This window comes from Pelophylax lessonae (genome assembly GCF_965119305.1).
Source record: "Pelophylax lessonae genome assembly, chromosome: 13".
NCBI classification, from domain to species: Eukaryota; Metazoa; Chordata; class Amphibia; order Anura; family Ranidae; genus Pelophylax; species Pelophylax lessonae.
In genome coordinates, this window is record NC_138780.1 from 9,159,323 (window position 1) to 9,182,235 (window position 22,913).

At 39.6% G+C, this 22,913-nt stretch overlaps 2 protein-coding genes across 2 annotated transcripts in view; both read left to right on the forward strand.

Moving 5' to 3' along the window:
- Positions 1-22,913, forward strand: part of LOC309543141 (uncharacterized protein) — a gene marked incomplete at its 3' end in the record, with an annotated part of 1,180,881 nt that overhangs the window by 335,299 nt on the left and 822,669 nt on the right. The window lies entirely within an intron of this gene.
- Positions 4,605-22,913, forward strand: part of LOC309569793 (uncharacterized protein) — a gene marked incomplete at its 5' end in the record, with an annotated part of 71,003 nt that continues 52,694 nt past the window's right edge. Inside the window, 4 exons of the mRNA XM_082275797.1 lie at positions 4,605-4,688; positions 7,786-7,990; positions 15,125-15,207; positions 16,461-16,707. Coding sequence (XP_082131923.1) covers positions 4,605-4,688; positions 7,786-7,990; positions 15,125-15,207; positions 16,461-16,707 — 619 coding nt within the window. The remainder of the gene's footprint in view (positions 4,689-7,785; positions 7,991-15,124; positions 15,208-16,460; positions 16,708-22,913) is intronic.

Consider the following 22,913-nt stretch of genomic DNA (forward strand, 5'->3'; position numbering starts at 1 on the left):
CCAGGGGGGGCTACAATCTCCGCAGCCTGATTGGTTACTTGCTGCCATGTGAGCAATATTTACATTGGATTTTCATAAAATTTTCTGAATGCATTTGTTTATTTTAATTCATTTTTTTCACATTTTTATTTATTTTAATTACATTTTTATTTTTTTTATTTTTTTTATTTTATTTACATTTTTATTTTAATTACATTTATTTATTTTATTTACATTTTTATTTAATCTCCGCAGCCTGATTGGTTACTTGCTGCCATGTGAGAAATATTTACATTGGATTTCCATCAAATTTTCTGAATGCATTTGTTTATTTTAATTTATTTTTATTTATTTTTTTCACATTTTTATTTATTTTATTTACATTTTTATTTATTTTATTTACATTTTTATTTTAATTACATTTTTATTTATTTTTTTATTTTATTTACATTTTTATTTTAATTACATTTATTTATTTTATTTACATTTTTATTTAATCTCCGCAGCCTGATTGGTTACTTGCTGCCATGTGAGCAATATTTACATTGGATTTCCATCAAATTTTCTGAATGCATTTGTTTATTTTAATTTATTTTTATTTATTTTATTCACATTTTTATTTATTTTATTCACATTTTTATTTATTTTTTCACATTTTTATTTATTTTTTTAACCAAATTCATGAGACGTTTATTTTTCCACGCGGCGCGTTTGTATTTCCAACATCAACGCGAATAATGGTACAATCATACGACGGCAAAGAAAACTGTTTACAAACATTCTTATCAAATAGAATCATTTATGTATTCCGAAAAAAATGTCCAAACAAAAAAAAAAAAAAAAAATAAAATAAATAAAAAAAAAAAAAACATTTCCAAACTTCCCAATGTTTTATTTTCTCCAATAAAACCTCCAGAAAAAAGACCAAAAAAAGAAAACCCAAAAAACTTTGTCCTGTTGGGAACATTTCTCTTCACTTCCTGTCCTGTGACACCACAGGAAATAAGAGGAGATCCCTCCAAAGTGAAGGAAACTCCTTGGAGCCAGTGTCCCCGGTGGAAGATTTCCCCGTTCTTCCTGTTCTGGTGACAACATTTCGGGGTTTCCCCATCATTTCCTGTCTTTATTACACCAGGAAAAATAGAGAGGATGAGAAGTAAAACCTAAAAAACTATGTACCCTACACCATACCTACTAATTCCTTATTAGAGAGTGTATGGCCAACCATGCATCATACTAGGGATGGTGGGAACCCCTCATAATGGGCACAGTAGGTGTACATACCTGGGAACTCAGCACAGGGATGGTGGGACACTAAACCCTGAAATACCCTTTCTGGGTTGATGTTCCTCTCATACGGTCAGAGAAGGTTATGTTTGATCTCACACACCCGCCTGTTTACCAGAAAATATTTTCACATCATGATACAAGGAGGCCTTTCTTCTGGAAATTGAACCGGTTCTTGCTCATTCGTTCCATTTCTCGGTGGAGCGGACATGTGACGGTGTGATCACTCCATAATAAGTAATAGTCTTATTAAAGGACAACAAAACAGAACATCTAAGGGATGGATTTGAAAAGCTGGTGAACCCATTCCCAAGCACCTTCGTCCATCCAGGTTCCTAGGCAAAGCTGAAAAATGCTCAAGTGTAAGCTTCGTAGAGTCGAGGACGAGGTCGATTTTGGGGAGGGGGTCCTGTGGACTAAATGTAGGGAAAAACGTGCAAACTTTGTGCTTTGGTGTAATTCCCCCAAGGTTAAAAGAACACCAATGGGGTCACCAGTGATGGGCAAATCTTCTAGAGGTCAATTTGTCATGGACGTTGATACCAACCGTCCCGGATTTGCAGGGACAGTCTTGTATCTCAGACCTTTGTCCTGATGATGAGGTGTCCCGGGATCACAGCACTGCCCTTATTTGCTTTACCTAGCATGCACAGTAGCTCAGAAGAAGGTAAAAACTGTTGGAATTGCCGCCACAAGTGGGCGGTTCCCTCATATTGAACCACTTTTCGCCACATTTTTACGTTGGTACTTTGACGTTAAATACCGAGGTAGCTGCCATAACCCTGGTATTTTTTTAAACGGCGGGCGGTCCGCTTTAACATAAGGGTTGGCCAAGTGGCGGATTCACCGCGGGATCACCCTTATGGGCGGCAGAAGAGGTGCCCCCCACCCTCCCGCCGCTTCCCGGTCATTTTTCCCGCTTACCGCAACCTCTGGTAGCTGGGAAAAATATCTGGTCCTCTCAGGCAGGAAGTTGAGTGAGGGCAAGATGACCCCCACTCAACTTGGAGGACCGGAGTGACGTCATACGTCGCTTCCTCTCAACGGTCTTAAAGGGCCCATTTTTTTTCTTGCTGAAAAAAAATTTAATTTTTTTTTTTTCATTCCTAGAAACCGATGTAAAGAGCCCATTTTTTTCAAGATGAAAAAAAATGATTTTTTTTTTCAAGATGAAAAAAAATGATTTTTTTTCCAAGATGAAAAAAATTTTTTTTTTTTTTTCTTTTTTGTGTAGATGTGAGATGTGAGGTCTTTTTGACCCCAGATCTCACATTAAAGAGGACCGGTCCTGCTTATTTCTATTACAAGGGATGTTTATATTCTTTGTAATAGGAATAAAAGTTATTAAAAAAAAACAAAAAAAACCAGTGTAAAAATAAAAAATAAAAGATAAAATAAATAGGAATTTTTTTTTTAGGGTAGATGTGAGATGTGAGGTCTTTTTTGACCCCAGATCTCACATTAAAGAGGACCTGTCCTGCTTATTTCTATTACAAGGGATGTTTACATTCTTTGTAATAGGAATAAAAGTTATAAAAAAAAAAACAAAAAAAAAAACAGTGTAAAAATAAAAAATAAAAGATAAAATAAATAGGAATTTTTTTTAGGGTAGATGTGAGATTTGAGGTCTTTTTTGACCCCAGATTTCACATTAAAGAGGACCTGTCCTGCTTATTTCTATTACAAGGGATGTTTACATTCTTTGTAATAGGAATAAAAGTTATAAAAAAAAACAAAAAAAAAACAGTGTAAAAATAAAAAATAAAAGATAAAATAAATAGGAATTTTTTTTTTAGGGTAGATGTGAGATTTGAGGTCTTTTTTGACCCCAGATTTCACATTAAAGAGGACCTGTCCTGCTTATTTCTATTACAAGGGATGTTTATATTCCTTGTAATAGGAATTAAAGTGATCAAAACATAAAAAAAAAACAAGAAATAAAAGATAAAATAAATAGGAAAAACTTTTTTTAGTGTAGATGTGAGATGTGAGGTCTTTTTGGCCCCCAGATCTCTCCATAAAGAGGACCTGTCCTGCTTATTTCTATTACAAGGGATGCTTACATTCATTATAATAGGAATAAAAATGATAAAAAAAAAAACAGTGTAAAAATAAAAAATAAAAGATAAAATAAACTTACCCACAGTTAATGCAGTTCTGTACTGTTTGTTTTACTATTCCTGTAGATTAACTGTTCTTTGCCTCTTTGCTCTATGGGGGCACCACTCCCTTTTCTGTTTGTTTAATGCCATTGCATTGTTCCTGTAATGTGATTATCTTTTGTGCAAATAAAATATAATTAAAAAAAAATATATACAGTATATAAAATAAATAGGAAAAACTTTTTTTTAGTGTAGATGTGAGGTCTTTTTGACCCCAGATCTCACATTAAAGAGGTCCTGTCCTGCTTATTTCCATTACAAGGGATGTTTACATTCCTTGTAATAGGAATAAAAGTGATCAAAACATAAAAAAAAAAAAAAACAGTGTAAAAATAAAAAAATAAAAATAAAAGATAAAATAAATAGAAAAAAAATTAAAGCGCTCCGTCAGAAAATTAAAAAAAATAAAAAAACAAATAGTGTAAAAATAAAAAAATAAACATAAAATAAATAGGAAAAAAAATTAAAGCGCTCCGTCAGAAAATTTAAAAAAATAAAAAAATAAAAAAACAAACAGTGTAAAAATAAAAAAAATAAAAAAATAAAAATAAAAGATAAAATAAATAGGAGAAAAAAATGAACTGAAGCTCGCGCGCAGAAGCGAACGCATACGCAAGTCGCGCCCACACATGTAAACGGTGTTTAAACCACACATGTGAGGTATTGCCGCGATCGTTGGAGCGAGAGAAAAAATTCTAGCCCTAGACCTCCTCTGTAACTCAAAACTGGTAACCTGTAAAAAATGTTAAACTGTCACTTATGGGGATTTTTAGGTACCAAAGTTTATCACCATTCCACGAGTGTTTGCAGTTTTGAAGCATGACATGTTGGGTATCTATTTACTCGGCGTAACATTATCTTTCACATTATAAAAAAAAATTGGGCTAACTTTACTGTTTTCTTATTTTTTTAATTAAAAAAATGTATTTTTTCCCCAAAAATTGCGTTTGTAAGGCCGCTGCACAAATACAGTGTGATAAAAAAATATTGCAACAATCTCCATTTTATTCTCTAGGGTCTTTGCTAAAAAAAGTATGTGTGTGTGTATATATATATATATATATATATATATATATATAATGTTTGGGGGGTTCTAAGTAATTTTATAGCAAAAAAAAAATGATTTTAACTTGTAAACAAGTGTCAGAAAAAGGCCCGGTCCAGAAATGATTAAGGATGGGGCTGTGCCAGAAAGTTGGGCATGACCTCTTTGGGACCACCTGCAGTGGTGCAGTGATGCAGTGGGCATCTCCAGTGTGGGTGACTGTGTCCCTGGGGACAGTTATTGTAGTCTTATTATGAAAAATGCTGTATTTGGCCACTAGATGGTGGTAAGTATCATTTTTTTCTTTTGATGGCTCCATCTAGTGGCCAAATGTGTTTTTCCCATTTTAAATCAATGGGGCTGTGCCAGAAAGTTGGGCATGACCTCTTTGGGGCCACCTGCATAGTGGACATCTCCCCAGTGTGGGTGACTGTGTCCCTGGGGATAGTTAATGTAGTCTTATTGTGAAAAATGCTGTATTTGGCCACTAGATGGTGGTATCATTTTTTTCTTTTGATGGCTCCATCTAGTGGCCAAATCTGTTTTTCCCATTTTAAATCAATGGGGCTGTGCCAGAAAGTTGGGCATGACCTCTTTGGTGCCACCTGCATAGTGGGCATCTCCAGTGTGGGTGACCGTGTCCCTGGGGACAGTTAATGTAGTCTTAATGTGAAAAATGCTGTATTTGGCCACTTGATGGTGGTAAGTATCGTTTTTTCTTTTGACGGCTCCATCTAGTGGCCAAATGTGTTTTTTTTTTTTGCGGCTCCATCTGGTGGCCAAATGTGTTTTTTTTTGCAGCTCCATCTAGTGGCCAAATGTGTTTTTATTTTTGTTTTGCGGCTCCATCTAGTGGCCAAATGTGTTTTTTTTTCATTTTAAATCAATGACAAACATTCGATCCCGACATAAAATAGGCATGCATAGTTCAAAGGTCATATTTCAAATTTTGAAAATTCTTCTGAGCTTTACATAAACCATCCAGGACCACAATTCTTGAACCGCTATGGTAGCAGCTAACCGGACCCTCGTCCCTGCTGGTCACATCAGGTAAGTCACCGCTGTCCATTATTTGGCCTATATACTAATATTCTGTGATGAATAGGAGATACATAAATGTTCATGGAATGTATTATTAGTAGTAATGACCTTGTTATATAACCTGGAGGGGGGTGAGAGATATGTTGGGTCAGGAGGATCCTCGTCATCTTGTTACACTTTAGTTCTGCTCAGGAGCAATTTCCAACTAGAAAGAAATCTAATCACAAGTTCCGGGACTACAATCAGAGCCTGTGTGGTGCAGCCTGGAAACCCCCAATCAGGACTATGTAAGCGTCCGGAGCGTAAAGTCTGCGATTTATCCCAAAAGAACGCAGAGAGAGCCACTTTCCCACACTGCCAGGTAAGAGAGACCGCCGTCTGCTGCAGAGTATTCCATCACTGACCCCTAGAGATCTGCAGAACATTGCTCCCTCCCACCCCCCTCCTGACAGATCAATATTGATATATTCTGCAGATTATCCCATCACTGACCTCTAGAGATCTGCAGAACATCGCTCCGGCCCACCCCCCTACTGACAGATCCATATTGATATTTTCTGCAGATTATCCCATCGCTTACCTCTCTAGAGATCTGCAGAACATCGCTCCCTCGCATCCCCCTCCTGACAGATCCACATTGATATATTCTGCAGATTATCCCATCATTGACCTCTCTAGAGATCTGCAGAACATCGCTCCCTTGCATCCCCTTCCTGAAAGATCCATATTGATAAATTCTGCAGATTATCCCATCGCTTAGCTATCTAGAGATTTGCAGAACATCGCTCTATCCCATCCCCCTCCTGACAGATCCACATTGATATATTCTGCAGATTATCCCATCATTGACCTCTCTAGGGATCTGCAGAGCAGCGCTCGCTCCCACCCCCCTCCTGACAGATCCATATTAATATATTCTGCAGACCGTTTGCCTGTCATTGACCATATAATTGATCATATATTGGTAATTTCTTCATACAGAGTAAGAAATCTGTGGAAAGGCCATGGCAGAGGGAGGTCCTGTGGATGAAAATCAGAATGCAAGTTCTATCTATCTATCTATCTATCTATCTATCTATCTATCTATCTATCTATCTATCTATCTATCTATCTATCTCATGTCTATCTATCTATCTATCTATCTATCTATCTATCTATCTATCTCATGTCTATCTATTTTGTCCCTGTCTCATTGTACTATATTTTAATTGATCTATCTACCTATCCATATCTTTCTTTCTTTCTTTCTTTCTTTCTTTCTTTCTTTCTTTCTTTCTTTCTTTCTTTCTTCAAATATCTATATATTCTCTCCCTCTCTCTCCCTCTCTCTCTCCCCCTCTCTCTCCCTCTCTCTCTCTCCCCCCATCTCTCTGTCTCTCTCTCCCCCCCATCTCTCTGTCTCTCTCTCCCCCCCATCTCTCTGTCTCTCTCTCCCCCCCATCTCTCTCTCTCTCTCCCCCCTCTCCCCCCCATCTCTCTCTCTTTGTCTCTCTCTCCCCCCCCATCTCTCTCTCTCTATCTTTCTTTGTATCTCTCTCTCTCCCCCCACCTCTCTCCCTCTCTCTGTCTCTCTCTCTATGTCTCTGTCTCTCCCCTCATCTCTCTCCCCCCTCTCTCTCTTTCTTTGTATCTCTCTATCTCCCCTCATCTCTCTCCCCCTCTCTCTCTTTTTCCCTCTCTCTCTCTATTTCTCTGTCTCTCTCTCTCCCCCTCTCTCTCTTTCTTTGTATCTCTCTCTCTCCCCTCATCTCTCTCCCCCCTCTCTCTCTTTCTTTGTATCTCTCTATCTCCCCTCATCTCTCTCCCCCTCTCTCTCTTTTTCCCTCTCTCTCTCTATTTCTCTGTCTCTCTCTCTCCCCCTCTCTCTCTTTTTCCCTCTCTTTCTCGCTCTCTTTCTTTGTATCTCCCTCCCTCTCTCTCCTTCTATCACTCTCCCTCCAATCCCTCTCTCTCCTATCCTTCTCTCTCCTTCCCTCGCTCTCCTTCTATCCCTGTATCTCTCTTTCTTTGTATCTCTATCTCTCTCTCTCCCCCCATCTCTCTCCCTCTCTCTCTTTTTCCCTCTCTCTTTCTCTCTCTATTTCTCTGTCTCTCTCTCTCCCCACCCTCTCTCCCCTCATCTCTCCCCCCCCCCTCTCTCTCTTTCTCTCTCTATTTCTCTGTCTCTCTCTCTCTTTTTCCATCTCTTTCTCGCTCTCTTTCTTTGTCTCTCTGTCTCTCTCTCTCTGCCTCTTTCTTTCCTTTTATTTATCTCTCTCTATTCTCTCATAGGCACCTGTCAGTGTCTTCAGTCGGTTGGCCAGCTTTCCTCTCGTCCAGTCGGCCTATCAGATTGCTTCGTTTGCGTACCGCGATGTGAAGAACGTAAACCCGGTGGTGGGATTTTTCTGCGAGGTGTCAGAACGAGGGGTGAAAGTGGCCACTGACTTGGCTACGATCGGGGTCTCTCCGCTCCTAAAAGTGATGGAACCTCAGAGTAAGTCCTGATAATGAACTTGCACCCATATGCTGCAATCTGATTGGACAATCCATGTACAATCCAATCTCCTTCACCTGAACTACGTGTAGTAGTTACTATTGTGACGATGTGTTTAGACTATTGAATCTGCATCCGATCAGGCCAAAACTTCCACATAGAGATATAATATCACAACACATCACTACACATAGAGATATAATATCACAACACATCACTACACATAGAGATATAATATCACAACATATCGCTACACATAGAGATATAATATCACAACATATCACTACACATAGAGATATAATATCACAACACATCACTACACATAGAGATATAATATCACAACACATCACTACACATAGAGATGTAATATCACAACACATCACTACACATATAGATATAATATCACAACATATCGCTACACATAGAGATATAATATCACAACATATCGCTACACATAGAGATATAATATCACAACATATCGCTACACATAGAGATATAATATCACAACATATCGCTACACATAGAGATATAATATCACAACATATCGCTACACATAGAGATATAATATCACAACACATCACTACAGAGATATAATATCACAACACATCACTACACATAGAGATATAATATCACAACATATCGCTACACATAGAGATATAATATCACAACACATCACTACACATAGAGATATAATATCACAACACATCACTACACATAGAGATATAATATCACAACATATCACTACACATAGAGATATAATATCACAACATATCGCTACACATAGAGATATAATATCACAACACATCACTACACATAGAGATATAATATCACAACATATCGCTACACATAGAGATATAATATCACAACATATCACTACACATAGAGATATAATATCACAACATATCGCTACACATAGAGATATAATATCACAACATATCACTACACATAGAGATATAATATCACAACATATCACTACACATAGAGATATAATATCACAACATATCACTACACATAGAGATATAATATCACAACACATCACTACACATAGAGATATAATATCACAACACATCACTACACATAGAGATATAATATCACAACACATCACTACACATAGAGATATAATATCACAACATATCGCTACACAGAGATATAATATCACAACACATCACTACACATAGAGATATAATATCACAACATATCACTACACATAGAGATATAATATCACAACATATCACTACACATAGAGATATAATATCACAACATATCGCTACACATAGAGATATAATATCACAACATATCGCTACACATAGAGATATAATATCACAACATATCGCTACACATAGAGATATAATATCACAACACATCACTACACATAGAGATATAATATCACAACACATCACTACACATAGAGATATAATATCACAACATATCACTACACATAGAGATATAATATCACAACATATCACACATAGAGATATAATATCACAACACATCACTACACATAGAGATATAATATCACAACACATCACTACACATAGAGATATAATATCACAACATATCACACATAGAGATATAATATCACAACACATCACTACACATAGAGATATAATATCACAACACATCACTACACATAGAGATATAATATCACAACATATCACTACACATAGAGATATAATATCACAACACATCACTACACATAGAGATATAATATCACAACATATCACAACACATAGAGATATAATATCACAACATATCACTACACATAGAGATATAATATCACAACATATCGCTACACATAGAGATATAATATCACAACATATCACTACACATAGAGATATAATATCACAACACATCACTACACATAGAGATATAATATCACAACATATCACAACACATAGAGATATAATATCACAACATATCACTACACATAGAGATATAATATCACAACATATCGCTACACATAGAGATATAATATCACAACATATCACTACACATAGAGATATAATATCACAACACATCACTACACATAGAGATATAATATCACAACATATCACTACACATAGAGATATAATATCACAACATATCACTACACATAGAGATATAATATCACAACATATCACTACACATAGAGATATAATATCACAACATATCACACATAGAGATATAATATCACAACACATCACTACACATAGAGATATAATATCACAACATATCGCTACACATAGAGATATAATATCACAACACATCACTACACATAGAGATATAATATCACAACACATCACTACACATAGAGATATAATATCACAACACATCACTACACATAGAGATATAATATCACAACATATCACACATAGAGATATAATATCACAACATATCGCTACACATAGAGATATAATATCACAACACATCACTACACATAGAGATATAATATCACAACATATCACACATAGAGATATAATATCACAACACATCACTACACATAGAGATATAATATCACAACACATCACTACACATAGAGATATAATATCACAACATATCACTACACATAGAGATATAATATCACAACATATCACTACACATAGAGATATAATATCACAACACATCACTACACATAGAGATATAATATCACAACACATCACTACACATAGAGATATAATATCACAACATATCGCTACACATAGAGATATAATATCACAACACATCACTACACATAGAGATATAATATCACAACATATCGCTACACATAGAGATATAATATCACAACATATCACTACACATAGAGATATAATATCACAACACATCACTACACATAGAGATATAATATCACAACATATCACACATAGAGATATAATATCACAACACATCACTACACATAGAGATATAATATCACAACATATCGCTACACATTGAGCGATATAACCAGCCTATTGAAATAAAGGTAAAAAAGACAAACGTTGTGCAACACATTAGCGCATGTACACAACACACACCAGGGGGCGACACTAATGCGATGCCAGACATCTCATGTGAATCACACCGCACTGCTGTGTATATTACATGCGTTGTCTGTGGGATGTAAATTCAGCCATACAGTTTGTATGGCTGAAATTGCATCGCATTCGCACCAAAATAGTGGAAGATGTCTTTTTTGGATCGCAATAGAATCGGATTGCGTTGGTGTTCAGAGCCATGCGACCCGATTCCACAGTTCACAGGGTGACACAGGGTGACACAGGGTGACAGGGTGACACAGGGTGAAAGGGTGACACAGGGTGACACAGGGTGACAGGGTGACAAAGGGTGACACAGGGTGAAAGGGTGACAGGGTGAAAGGGTGACAAAGTGTGACACAGGGTGAAAGGGTGACACAGGGTGACAGGGTGACACGGGGTGACACAGGGTGAAAGGGTGACACAGAGTGACAGGGTGACACAGGGTGACAGGGTGACAAAGGGTGACAGGGTGACACAGGGTGACAGCTGGTAAGGTCGTGCCGCTGGTGAAATAAGAAGCTGTCGTGCCTCCTCCTAGCCCTGGAATACGGTGCGGGGGTGGGGTGAGCCTTTCATATAACCAGAGAAGTAGGTTAATATGGGACAGTAAAGCCACTTTGCGAGACTAGAACCCGGCGTGGGCGATCAGCCAGTTACCGAACCTCCTGACCCATTTTTACCAATCTTAATGTGAATTTGGAGAAGGTACCCCAGTTGGAGGGGTTCTGGTACCAGTTATACCCGGATCGGAGGCACATGGCATGGCCCGTGACGGTTGCAGCGGTTGGCGCTGCATACCTCCCCCCTCCCCTCGGGCCCTCGCTGCCTGTCTCGTATCTGGTGCCAGGGGCCGGCTGTGCCGGGGCACATGACAGGCGTGCCAGGGCTACCTCTGGCATTGCCATGTGAATGAGGAGAGGAAGCGGCGCTGCGATGCAAATCGGCCTCAATCCCGACACAGCGGGCGCTAAGGAGAGATTCACAGACCTCCAAATTGTTCCCTTTATTCTAAGTGCGCGGTAATTGGCTGAGCCCCTCAGGGGGGCGGGCTCTGATAATAACACCGATTATTTCACCGCCGCCTGCCGGGACAAGTCTGCTGAGTAACCCTTTCACTGCCCGAACCCCCCGAGCACGCAGAATAACGCTACTCTGCATTTATTATTACCTCCTTATATTTCTTTTTTTAACCACTTGCCGACCGCCCGCCGCATTTATACCGCACAAATTACCGTACCTGTACAGCGATCTGCAGAAACGCTTCTGGGGGCGAGCGTGTGCCACCGGGCACCACCCTATTTCGTTTCGCACAGCCGAGCCAGCCTGCAGTAAAACTGCGGCGGGCGGGCGGCAAGTGGTTACATTTAAAAAAAGAAAGTAGAAGTAGATTTTCAGGGAGCGTTTATTTTAAATTATCCTGTTTAGTGTTCTTCTTAAAGTCATTTTTTTTTATTTTACTAAAACTGGAGAGTGCAATGTCTGGTGCGGCTGTGCATGGCAGCCAATCGGCTTCTAACTTCAGCTTTTTCAATAAGTCTTTGACAATAAAACATGGAAGCTGATTGGCTACCATGCACAGCTCCACCAGACATTGCACTCTCCAGTATTAGTAAATCTCCCCCCATAGTGTTTTTTTCTGGATGTGTCTATTATGTCCTTATGTCAGTTGCGTAGATTTGCCACTAGAGGGTGCAAACACTCACTTGGCACCTCCACCTTTTATTACTAAAAAGCCATTCTGGACCTCCAGTGCATTGGATTTGCCTAGGCTGTGATGATGTCATCAGTCTGCCTCAGGCAAGAGGAAGCATTTCCTCAGTCTCCTCCTCTAGAGATCAGACTGCAGCATTGTAACTTTCAGAAGAACATGATTGTGCCCTTTAATATTATTAGACATACAGTATATATAATATATACATAGATAGACTAAACATGTGCACAACGAAAAAATGTGTTTCCTTACGATTCGTTATTTACATAAATTAGTTTAATCCGTTTTGGGAATTCATTTAGTTTATTCAAATTCAAATCGATTCAAATTTTTGGAATTCCATTCGAATTGCATTCTAAATCAAATGTATTCTATTTCAAATTTGAATTTTGGAAGATGGTTATATTCTTTCTATTCCATTCTATTGTATTCTATTTTAAAGTTTTTCTATTCCAGTTTTTATTCTGTTCTATTATTTTCTAATCTATTTGAATTTGAATTTATTCTATTCGAAATTCAAATTTCGGAAAACACAGTTAAAGTGCTATATTGTTATATTCTTTCTATTTTATTCAATTCTTATCTACTGTTTTTTCTATTCTTTTTTTTTATTCTATTCTTTCATCTTCTATTCTATTCTAATATATTTTATTATTTTCTATTTAAATTTATTCTATTTGAAATTTGATTTTTAGAAGATTCTATTTTATTATATTTTTATTTTATTTCTTTACATTCTATTCTATTCTATTCTATTTTTTTTCTGTCCCTTTTTTTTTCCAATTCTTTTTTTTTCTATTTTTTTATTTTGTAGTCGGCTTTGTTTTACTCTATTATATTCTATTCTCTTATTTTCTTTTCTATTCTATTATTTTATTTTATTTTCTATTCTAGTCTTTCCTATTCTATTCTAGTCTTTCTATTATATTCAAACTCAAGTTTATTCTATTAGAAATTCAAATTTCAGAAGATTCTATTTTAGTCTATTTTTTTATTCTATTCTATTTATTTCTTATCTATTCTATTCTATTATTTTATTTTCTAGTCTATTCGAATTCAAATGTATTCTATTGGAAAATTGAATGTCAAAAGATTCTATTTTGTATTCAATTCTATTCTATTCCTTTACTTTCTATTCTATTCTATTTTTTTCCGTCTCTTTTTTGCTATTCTATTTTTTTGCCATTTTTTAATTTTTTTTATTGTGTATTCTGTTTTGTTTTACTCTATTATATTATATTTTTATTTTATATTAAATTATTTTATTTGTTATTCTATTCTTTTCTATTCTATTATTTAATTTCATATTCTATACTTTTCTATTCTATTCTTTTTTTTCCTATTCTATTCTTTTCTATTCTAGTTTTTTTTTATTCTTTTTGAGATCAAATGTATTCAATTTGAAATTCAAATTTCGAAAGATTCTATTTTATTCAATTTTTTTATTCTATTCTATTTCTCTACTTTCTATTATATTCTATTTTTTCTGTCCCTTTTTTTCTATTCTATTTTTTTTCTATTTTTTTTTATTTTGTATTCTGTTTTGTTTTACTCTATTATATTAAATTCTTTATTTTATATTCTATTATTATTTTTATATCCTGTTCTTTTCTATTCTATTCTTTTTTTCTATTTTATTTTATTCTTTTCTATTCTATTCTTTTCTATTCTAATTCAAATTAATTCTATTTGCAATTCGAATTTTAGAAGATTCTATTTTATTATATTTTTATTCTATTCTATTCTATTTCTCTATTTTCTATTCTATTTTTTCTGTCCCTTTTTTCTATTCTATTTTTATTTTGTATTCTGTTTTGTTTTACTCTATTCTATTCTATTCTTTTGTTTTCTATTCTATGTTTTTCTATTCTATTCAGATTTATTCTATTTGAAATCTGAATTCCAGAGAATTCTATTATATTCTATTCCATTTTTTATTCTATTCTATTTCTTTATTTTCTATTTTGTTGTTCTATTTATTTTTTTATTTCGTTTTACTGTATTCTTTTATTTTTTATTATATTCTATAATTTTATTTTCTATTCTATTTTATTCTCTTAGGAAATTGGAATTTGATTTGAAAAGTATTCAAATTTGATTAGAAAACTATTTAAATTTGAATTTCGACCAAAATGTATTTATTTTTCTTTTATTTTAGATTCATTTAAATTCATTACTATTGTAATTTGGAAATTCGGATACATGCGAGTATTGAGAAATTTGTCCAAATTTCAATTCGAAATGAAACAAACCACACATGTCTAATATATACTGTATATAGAGTATATGTCTACTTCCATGTATATATCTTCCATTTCTGGTAGATACACAGTGATACCCCAGCTGTATAGAGGGGTGCCAGTCTCATATCTCTATCTATCTGTATGGAGGGGTGCCAGCCTCATATCTCTATTATTTTTCGGATTGCAGTCACAGCAGTCAATAACGTCGCTCTTCAATTGGTGGATGGATTGGAAAACAAACTCCCTGTACTGGACCAGCCGGCAGACGAGGTAACCTTGGATTTTTTATATATTATTATTATTTATTATTATTATTTTTTTTTTTTTTTTGATAGATACATTATCAGGCTTCCCACTAGCCAGGATCCAGGGGCTAGAGGTGAATCTATGTGGATTTCTATAGCCCTGACATATACCATAGTGCTGTACAGAGTGCATGGCAAGGCAACCTACTTATTTAGTCACGCTGTCATATAGTTGCAGCCATTAGATGTCGCTATTGCTATGTAAAAAAACACAAGAGTAACTCCGAGTCACTTCTCTATAAAAGGCTGATAAAATGATTTCTCACATTTTTAATCAGAAATATTCATTGTAATCTTTTTATAAATCGCTCAATACTAATATCATAATAATACTAATAATAGTGTGTTACTGTGGGGGGACATTAGAGTGTAAGCTCCTTTGGTACAGAGACTGATGTGATTGGCTCAGTGATCTCTGTACAGTACTGCGGTATATGTCAGAGCTATATAAATGTATAATAATAACAGTGTGTGACTGTGGGGGGACATTAGAGTGTAAGCTCCTCTGCTACAGAGACTGATGTGACTGTGGGGGAGGGGACATTAGAGTGTAAGCTCCTCTGGTACAGAGACTGGTGTGACTTTGGGGGGGGGGGGGGACATTAGAGTGTAAGCTCCTCTGGTACAGAGACTGATGTGACTGTGGAGGGACATTAGAATGTAAGCTCCTCCAGTACAGAGACTGATGTGATTGTGGGGGAACATTAGAATGTAAGCTCCTCTGGTACAGAGACTGATGTGACTGTGGGGGAGGGGACATTAGAGGGTAAGCTCCTCTGGTACAGAGACTGATGTGACTGTGGAGGGACATTAGAATGTAAGCTCCTCCGGTACAGAGACTGATGTGATTGTGGGGGAACATTAGAATGTAAGCTCCTCTGGTACAGAGACTGATGTGACTGTGGGGAAGGGGACATTAGAGTGTAAGCTCCTCTAGTACAGAGACTGATGTGACTGGCTCAGTGTTCTCTGTACAACACTGCGGTATATGTCAGCACAATATAAATGTATAATAATAAAAGTATGTGACTGTGGGGGGGGGTTGACACATTAGAGTGTAAGCTCCTCTGGTGCACAGACTGATGTGAATGGCTCAATGTTTAGGTTGGACCTCACATTAAATAACTTGGTTAATCAAGAGAGATTTTTGTACGATCACATTGTGACATGTGCATGGTCATCTTCTGCTCCACCTATAATAATTGTTCCCTTCCACAGGTGGTGTCAGAAATTCGTGAGAAGGTGGTGAGTGGGGCCAGGACGGTCAGGGATCGGGCCCTGAACAGGGTGCAGAATGCGGTGGAGAGCACTCAGGCCGTGGCCAGAGAGACCTATGAGGTCCTCTCTATAACCACCACTTTCCTGGGGTCGTTGGAGGTCCGGGACATGGTGAAAGTTGCAGCTTATTTCCTTTTGACCCAAGCAGAGGAGCTGGTGGATCGCTACCTACCTGAGGAATCAGAAGGTGAGACAATGTTTATTTTTGTTTTCTTATCTATACATGGATTCTATATGGTGGGTGAGAACATTGCAGTTTTCTAGCTTCCAGGCTATGCCACCCTTCTAGGGTTTGAGTAGCGGGATCTTGAACCTTTAACAATCACCAAGCATTAGCCTCCGATGATCACATGATAAGCTCTCATGGCCTTCACATAATTGGTTTCCCAGTTGACAGGTTCCCAATCGTAAGTCTGACTGTCAATGCAGTTTTCTAGCTTCCAGGCCATGGGTGTCCGCAGAACTTTTTTCAGGGGGGGGCATTATTTTAAGGTCACCCATGTTCCGCCCCTTTTCAACAATTTCATAAAGGGGAGGGGCTTAGTTACTATACTTATTTTGAGTATATTCCCTTAATGCATGTTATATAGCTGGGTGCTTTGCTGTGTAATTTGGCCCCTTCTATCACCTAAAATACCTGGCTGATCCTGCCTGGCTATGCCCTCCCCTCTGTAAACTGACCACGGTATACCATGGCTGCTGAGCCCTGACACTGTGGTCAGTTTACGTGCCTCCATCATCCGCAGCCCTCCTGTCCTCTCTCCCCCCCTCCCTCCCTGCATGTCTGCTCCTGTGTCAGTGCCCACCCCCCCCTCCTCTCCTGCTGCTGTAGTTTCATTCAAAGTTTCATGTCCTGTCTACAGTCTGTTTAATAATCCTGTGTGCCCCTGTGTCTGTTTTTTATAAAAATACGCCATTCTTTACAAGTATGGAGTGCCACTCGCCGCTCACGTGACCCGCCACCTCTCTCCTCCTCTCCTCTTCCCCTCCTCCTCCTCCCCTCCCAACTGACATTAGTGAGGAATCCTTGGCCCCGCCTGCTGCAGGCAGCTGTCAGCCAGAGAGAGGAGAGAGCCGACGGGTCACGTGAGCGGCGCCACTTAAAAGGGGAAAGTTGAGATTCCAAGGGGGGGCATTTGCCCCCCCCCCCTTGCCCCTACCTGCGGATGCCCATGTTCCAGGCTATGCCACCCTTCCAGGGTTTGAGTAGCAGGATCTTAAACCTTTACCAATCACCAAGCAAGCCTGCAATGATCACATGATAAGCTCTCATGGCCTTCACATAATTGGTTTTCCAGTTGACAGGTTCCCAATCGTAAGTCTGTCAATGACAGCACGGTCAAGGAACTAGGAACGGGCGCAGAGCACCTTCTAGGTTTCTCAACCAAGTCTTGCCATCTTCCATTGGAGGATAGACCAATCCTTTGCAGAGAACCCCAGTTTTTTTATGTCTGGGTACAGGAACATGAGAAGGAAGCAAGAAAAAATAAAATATTTCCAGTTTGTATTGCAGGACGGCTTGGACAACCTTGAGGTTGGTCATCTGAAGGAGGAACACCCCTCTAAATTCTTCCCCCCCATTGTCACTGCCTATTAACGAGTGACATCGGACACCTGTGTCCCCAAGCAAGCTATCAGACGGTCTGTGGGTTGCAACAGGCAGCAGAGAACATTTCCTGGGCACTGGCTGTTCCCGGCGCCTTGGCTGTCGGCGCTGCGTACTTTCCTTCTCCGCAGCTGCTCAGACGTGTCCGGGAAATTGAATCTAATCAGTTTTCTGACACTAAGCATCCGCTCATCCTGTTCTCGGCTCAGTCTTCCCCCCCTTCCCCCCTCCTCATCGGGCTACTGTACCATTTTTCTTTTCTCCGTTCTATTTTGTGAATTAAAGGGATGTACCGCCTTCCTTGCCTGCAAGTCGTCAATCAGAGATGATTTTCATGGGCTCTAAGACTCCAATTACACACGGGGCTTTTTTTCAGTGGGAACGCGGGGGAACGCAGTTCCGGCACCTCCAGGACTGAATGTATGTAATGGCAAGGGGTGCTGGAGGTGTGATGCAGGGTCTGTTGATGCTGGTTGCTGGGGATCTATTGTCACTGGAGGGAATCTATTATTGCAGGGGGGTCTGTTGTTGCTGGCAGGGGATCTATTGTTGCTAAGGGTGGGTCTTTTGTTGCTGGGGGGTCAGTCATTTCTGGGAGGGATCTACTGTTGAGGAAGAGGTCTATTGTTGCTTCCGGGGGTCTATTGTTGCTAAGGAAGGGGGTGGTATTTTCTTGTAGGTGGTCCATTGTTGCTGGGGGGGGTCTATTGTTCCAGAGGGTCTGCTGATGCTGGCTGTGAGGAGATCTGTTGTTGCTGCTAGGGAGGGGGGTGTTTTGTTTTGAGTGGTCCATTGTTGCTGGCTGCAGGGGATCTATTCTACTGCTTTTCTTGTTATCATTAACAAGCTCAATACAAATTAGTTAGTACCACAAATGTTACTGTATTATCTAAAAGGGGTGGTCTTCGGAGGTGGGTAATGGGTGGAACCAAGAAACGGTGCTCGGAGGTGGGTAGGGGCGGAGACAAGGGAGACAAGGGGTGACTTGAAAAGGGGGAGTTCCGTTAGCTATTCTCTGAGAAAAAAACCCCTGATTACACGCACATGAACTTTAATGGCATCCCAGTCTTAGTTCGTAGGGTTCAATATTGAGTTGGCCAACCCTTTGCAGCTATACCAGGTTCAACTCTTCTGGGAAGGCTGTCCTCAAGGTTTAGGAGTGTGTCTACTACCAAAAGTATTGGGACGCCTGCCTTTACACGCACATGAACTTTAATGGCATGCCAGTATTAGTCCGTAGGGTTCAATATTGAGGTGGCCCCACCTTTGCAGCTAGAACAGCTTCAACTCTTCTGGGAAGGCTGTCCTCAAGGTTTAGGAGTGTCTATGGGAATGTTTGACCATTCTTCCAGGGATTATGGCGTAGACAGCCTTCCCAGAAGAGTTGAAGCTGTTATAGCTGCAAAGGGTGGGCCAACTCAATATTGAACCCTTCGGACTAAGAATGGGATGCCAATAATGTTCATGTGTGTGTAAAGGCAGGCGTCCCAATACTTTTGACAAAATAGTGTACATAGAACAGGGTGGTATTTGCTTAAAGTGTAACCACTGGTCTAAATCATTTGGTGGAGGGGGGATTATGGTGGGGGGTTGTTTTTCAGGGGTTGGGCTTGGCCCCTTAGTTCCAGTGAAGGGAACTCTTAAAGGGGTTGTAAAGTCTCATTGTCTTTCACTTTAATGCATTCTATGCATTAAGGTGAAAAAACTTTTCTGCTTCACCTGCCCCCCCCCCCCCCCAGACACCCCCTTTTTCTTAACTGGACCCAATCGTTCCAGTGATGAGCACAAACCCAGCAGCTCCAGCCGCTGTCTCGGGTCCTCATTGGCTCCCGCTGCTGTCAATCAAATCCAGTGAAAGGAGAGGTGTGGGCGGGGCCGAGTCCTGCCATCTGTGTCAATAGACGCAGCAGCGGGACTTGTGAGTGTGCCCGCACGGGTGCCCCTATGGAAAGCGTCTCTCCGTGGGGGCCCCCAATAAAGAGGAGGAGCCAGGAGCACCGCCGGGGCACCCCAGAAACGAAAGGCCGTACACGCGATAAGAAAATCGGAAGAAACATTTTTTTGGACGAACGTTCTGCCAATTTTCGGATCGTTAGTTTGGTGCTTTCAACAGCCAATTAGGAATTTTCGGAGGACAAAAACTGGATGTGCAGGCTATAAAATTTTTGTCGTACGTGAAAACAACGTCCGATCTTCGTTTAATTAGTACAGTTTTCGTCCGAAAAAAATCGTAAGAGCAAGACTTTTCAGAAACTAAAGAATACATACAAAACAATTCAACACAGGACATCACTTCGGAAGTTGAATTCTGTTGTACGAGATGTTTCCTTTCAAAGTAACCTCTTCACTTTCAGTAAGAGACTAGCATGCAACAAAAAATAGACGGAAATTTGTCCGATAATCTGATCGTGTATACGAGGCTTTAGACTGGGATGCCATTAAAGTTCATGTGCATGTAAAGAAACCCCCATTAGCAACTTCATTGGTGGCCTTAAATGCCAAGAGCCTCGTCCAAGCAGGGGTGGGAGAGGGAAGTTCATGGCCACCCTCCCCCAAAGGATTTCACTTTTTATGCAAGGTGTCTGCTCATCATCAATCAGCAAGAGCCCCATCCTAGAAACCTCTGGTTCCTGGGTAATTAAGGTGTGAGGTTAGCCCCATCCAAAACTTCAAAAACATTGCTAAATCTGTATTGATAATGCACACTGGAGATGGGAACACCCATTAGCAACCTCTTGGACGACCTTAAGTGGCAAGAACCTCACCCATGCAGGGGTGGGATTAGGAAGTTTATGTCCACCCTCCCCCAAGGAGCTTCACCTTTCCTGCAAGGTGTCTGCCCATCATCAAGAAACCTTTTTACCTGAAAACCATCAAGAGCCCCTCCCAGAAGCCTCTTGGTATTTGAGGTGTGAGGTTAGCTTCATCCAAAGATCTTTAAACATTTAGCAAAATCTGTATTGATAATGTACGCTGGAGATGGAATCAATCATTATCAACCTCTTGGGTGGCAAGAACCTCATCCAAGCAGGGGTGGGGTAAGGAACTTTATTGGTGTCAGTGGGAGGAATAGTGCCCCATCATAAATGTTTAGTTGTAATAGTGCCCCATCATTGGAGTCAACAGCCAGAAAAGTGTTCAATCATTGGTGTCAGAGGGAGGAATAGTGCTCTATCATTGGTATCAGTGGGAGGAATAGTGCCCCATCATAAATGTTTAGTTGTAATAGTGCCCCATCATTGGATTCAACAGCCAGAAAAGTGTTCCATCATTGGTGTCAGTGGGAGGAATGGTGCTCCATCATTGGTGTCAGTGGGAGGAATAGTGCTCCATCATTGGTGTCAGTGGGAGGAATAGTGCCCCATCATTGGTTTCAGTGGGAGAAATACTGTAGTATCCCATCATTGGTGCCAGAGGGAGAAATAATGCTCCATCATTGGTGTCAGTGAGGGGAATAGTGCCCCATCATTGCTGTTGGTGGGAGGAATAGTGCCCCATCATTGGTGTCAGTGAGGGGAATAGCGCTCCATCATTGTTGTCAGTGGGGGGAATAGTGCCCCATTATTGATGTCAGAGAGAAGAATAGTGCCCAAACATTGGTGTAAGTGGGAAGAATAGTGCTCCATCGTTGGTGTCAGTGGGAGGAATAGAGCTCCATTATTGGTGTCAGTGGGGGGAATAGCGCTCCATCATTGTTGTCAGTGGGACGAATAGTGCTCCATCATTGGTGTCAGTGGTGGGAATAGTGCTCCATCGTTGGTGTCAGTGGGAGGAATAGCGCTCCATCATTGGTGTCAGTGGGAGGAATAGTGCTCCATCATTGGTGTCAGTGGGGGGGAATAGTGCTCCAATTTTGTTGTCAGTGGGAGGAACAGTGCCCCATTTTTCGATTCAGTTAGAGGAATATTCCCCTATCATTAATGTCACGCTGTAATAGTGCCCCATCATTGGTGTCAGTGGGAGGAATAATGATCGATAATTGGTGACAGTGGGAGGAATATTGCCTAATCGTTAATGTTTGGTTGTAATAGTGCCCCATCATTGGTGTCAGTGGAAGGAATAGTGCCCCATCATTGGTGTCAGTGGAAGGAATAGTGCCCCATCATTGGTGTCAGTGGAAGGAATAGTGCCCCATCATTGGTGTCAGTGGGAGGATTAGTGCCTAATCGGTAATTTTTGGCTGTAATAGTGTACCATTGTTGGTGTCAGTGGGATGAATCGTGCCCCATCATTGGTGTCAGTGGGAGGGATAGTGTCCTATCATTGTTGTCTGTGAGAGAAGTAGTGTCCCATCGATGGTGGCAGTGGGAGGAATAATGTCCCATCGTTGGTGTCAGTGGGAGGAATAATGTCCCATCGTTGGTGGCAGTGGGAAAAATAGTGCCCCAAGGCCCAGATAAAGGCAAGTAAAGTGCCACATCTGGCCCCGGGGCCGCAGTTTGAAGGCCACTGCCTTAAAGCATGCTGAAATGTTATACAATAATATTGATGGAGAAGCCACTTTAGCAAGCCTTAAGTACCCTTTAAGGAGTGTTAAGTGCTTGCATTGCCAGGGGAATTAAGGATAATGTGTTTGTGCACCATGGCAAGGGTTCAGAAGTAGCGAAGGCCTGCGTAGGCGACGCGTAACGACAATTGTTTTGGCTACATTTGCAGAACAGTCATTTATCTGATATTTTGTGTTGCTTGTAGGACTTTACTCTTGCAGCCCATTAAGCAGAGGCCGTTCACCAATTTTATCAGGAGGGAGTAATGAAATAATGAAGGTAATTTTGACGTTGAACGAC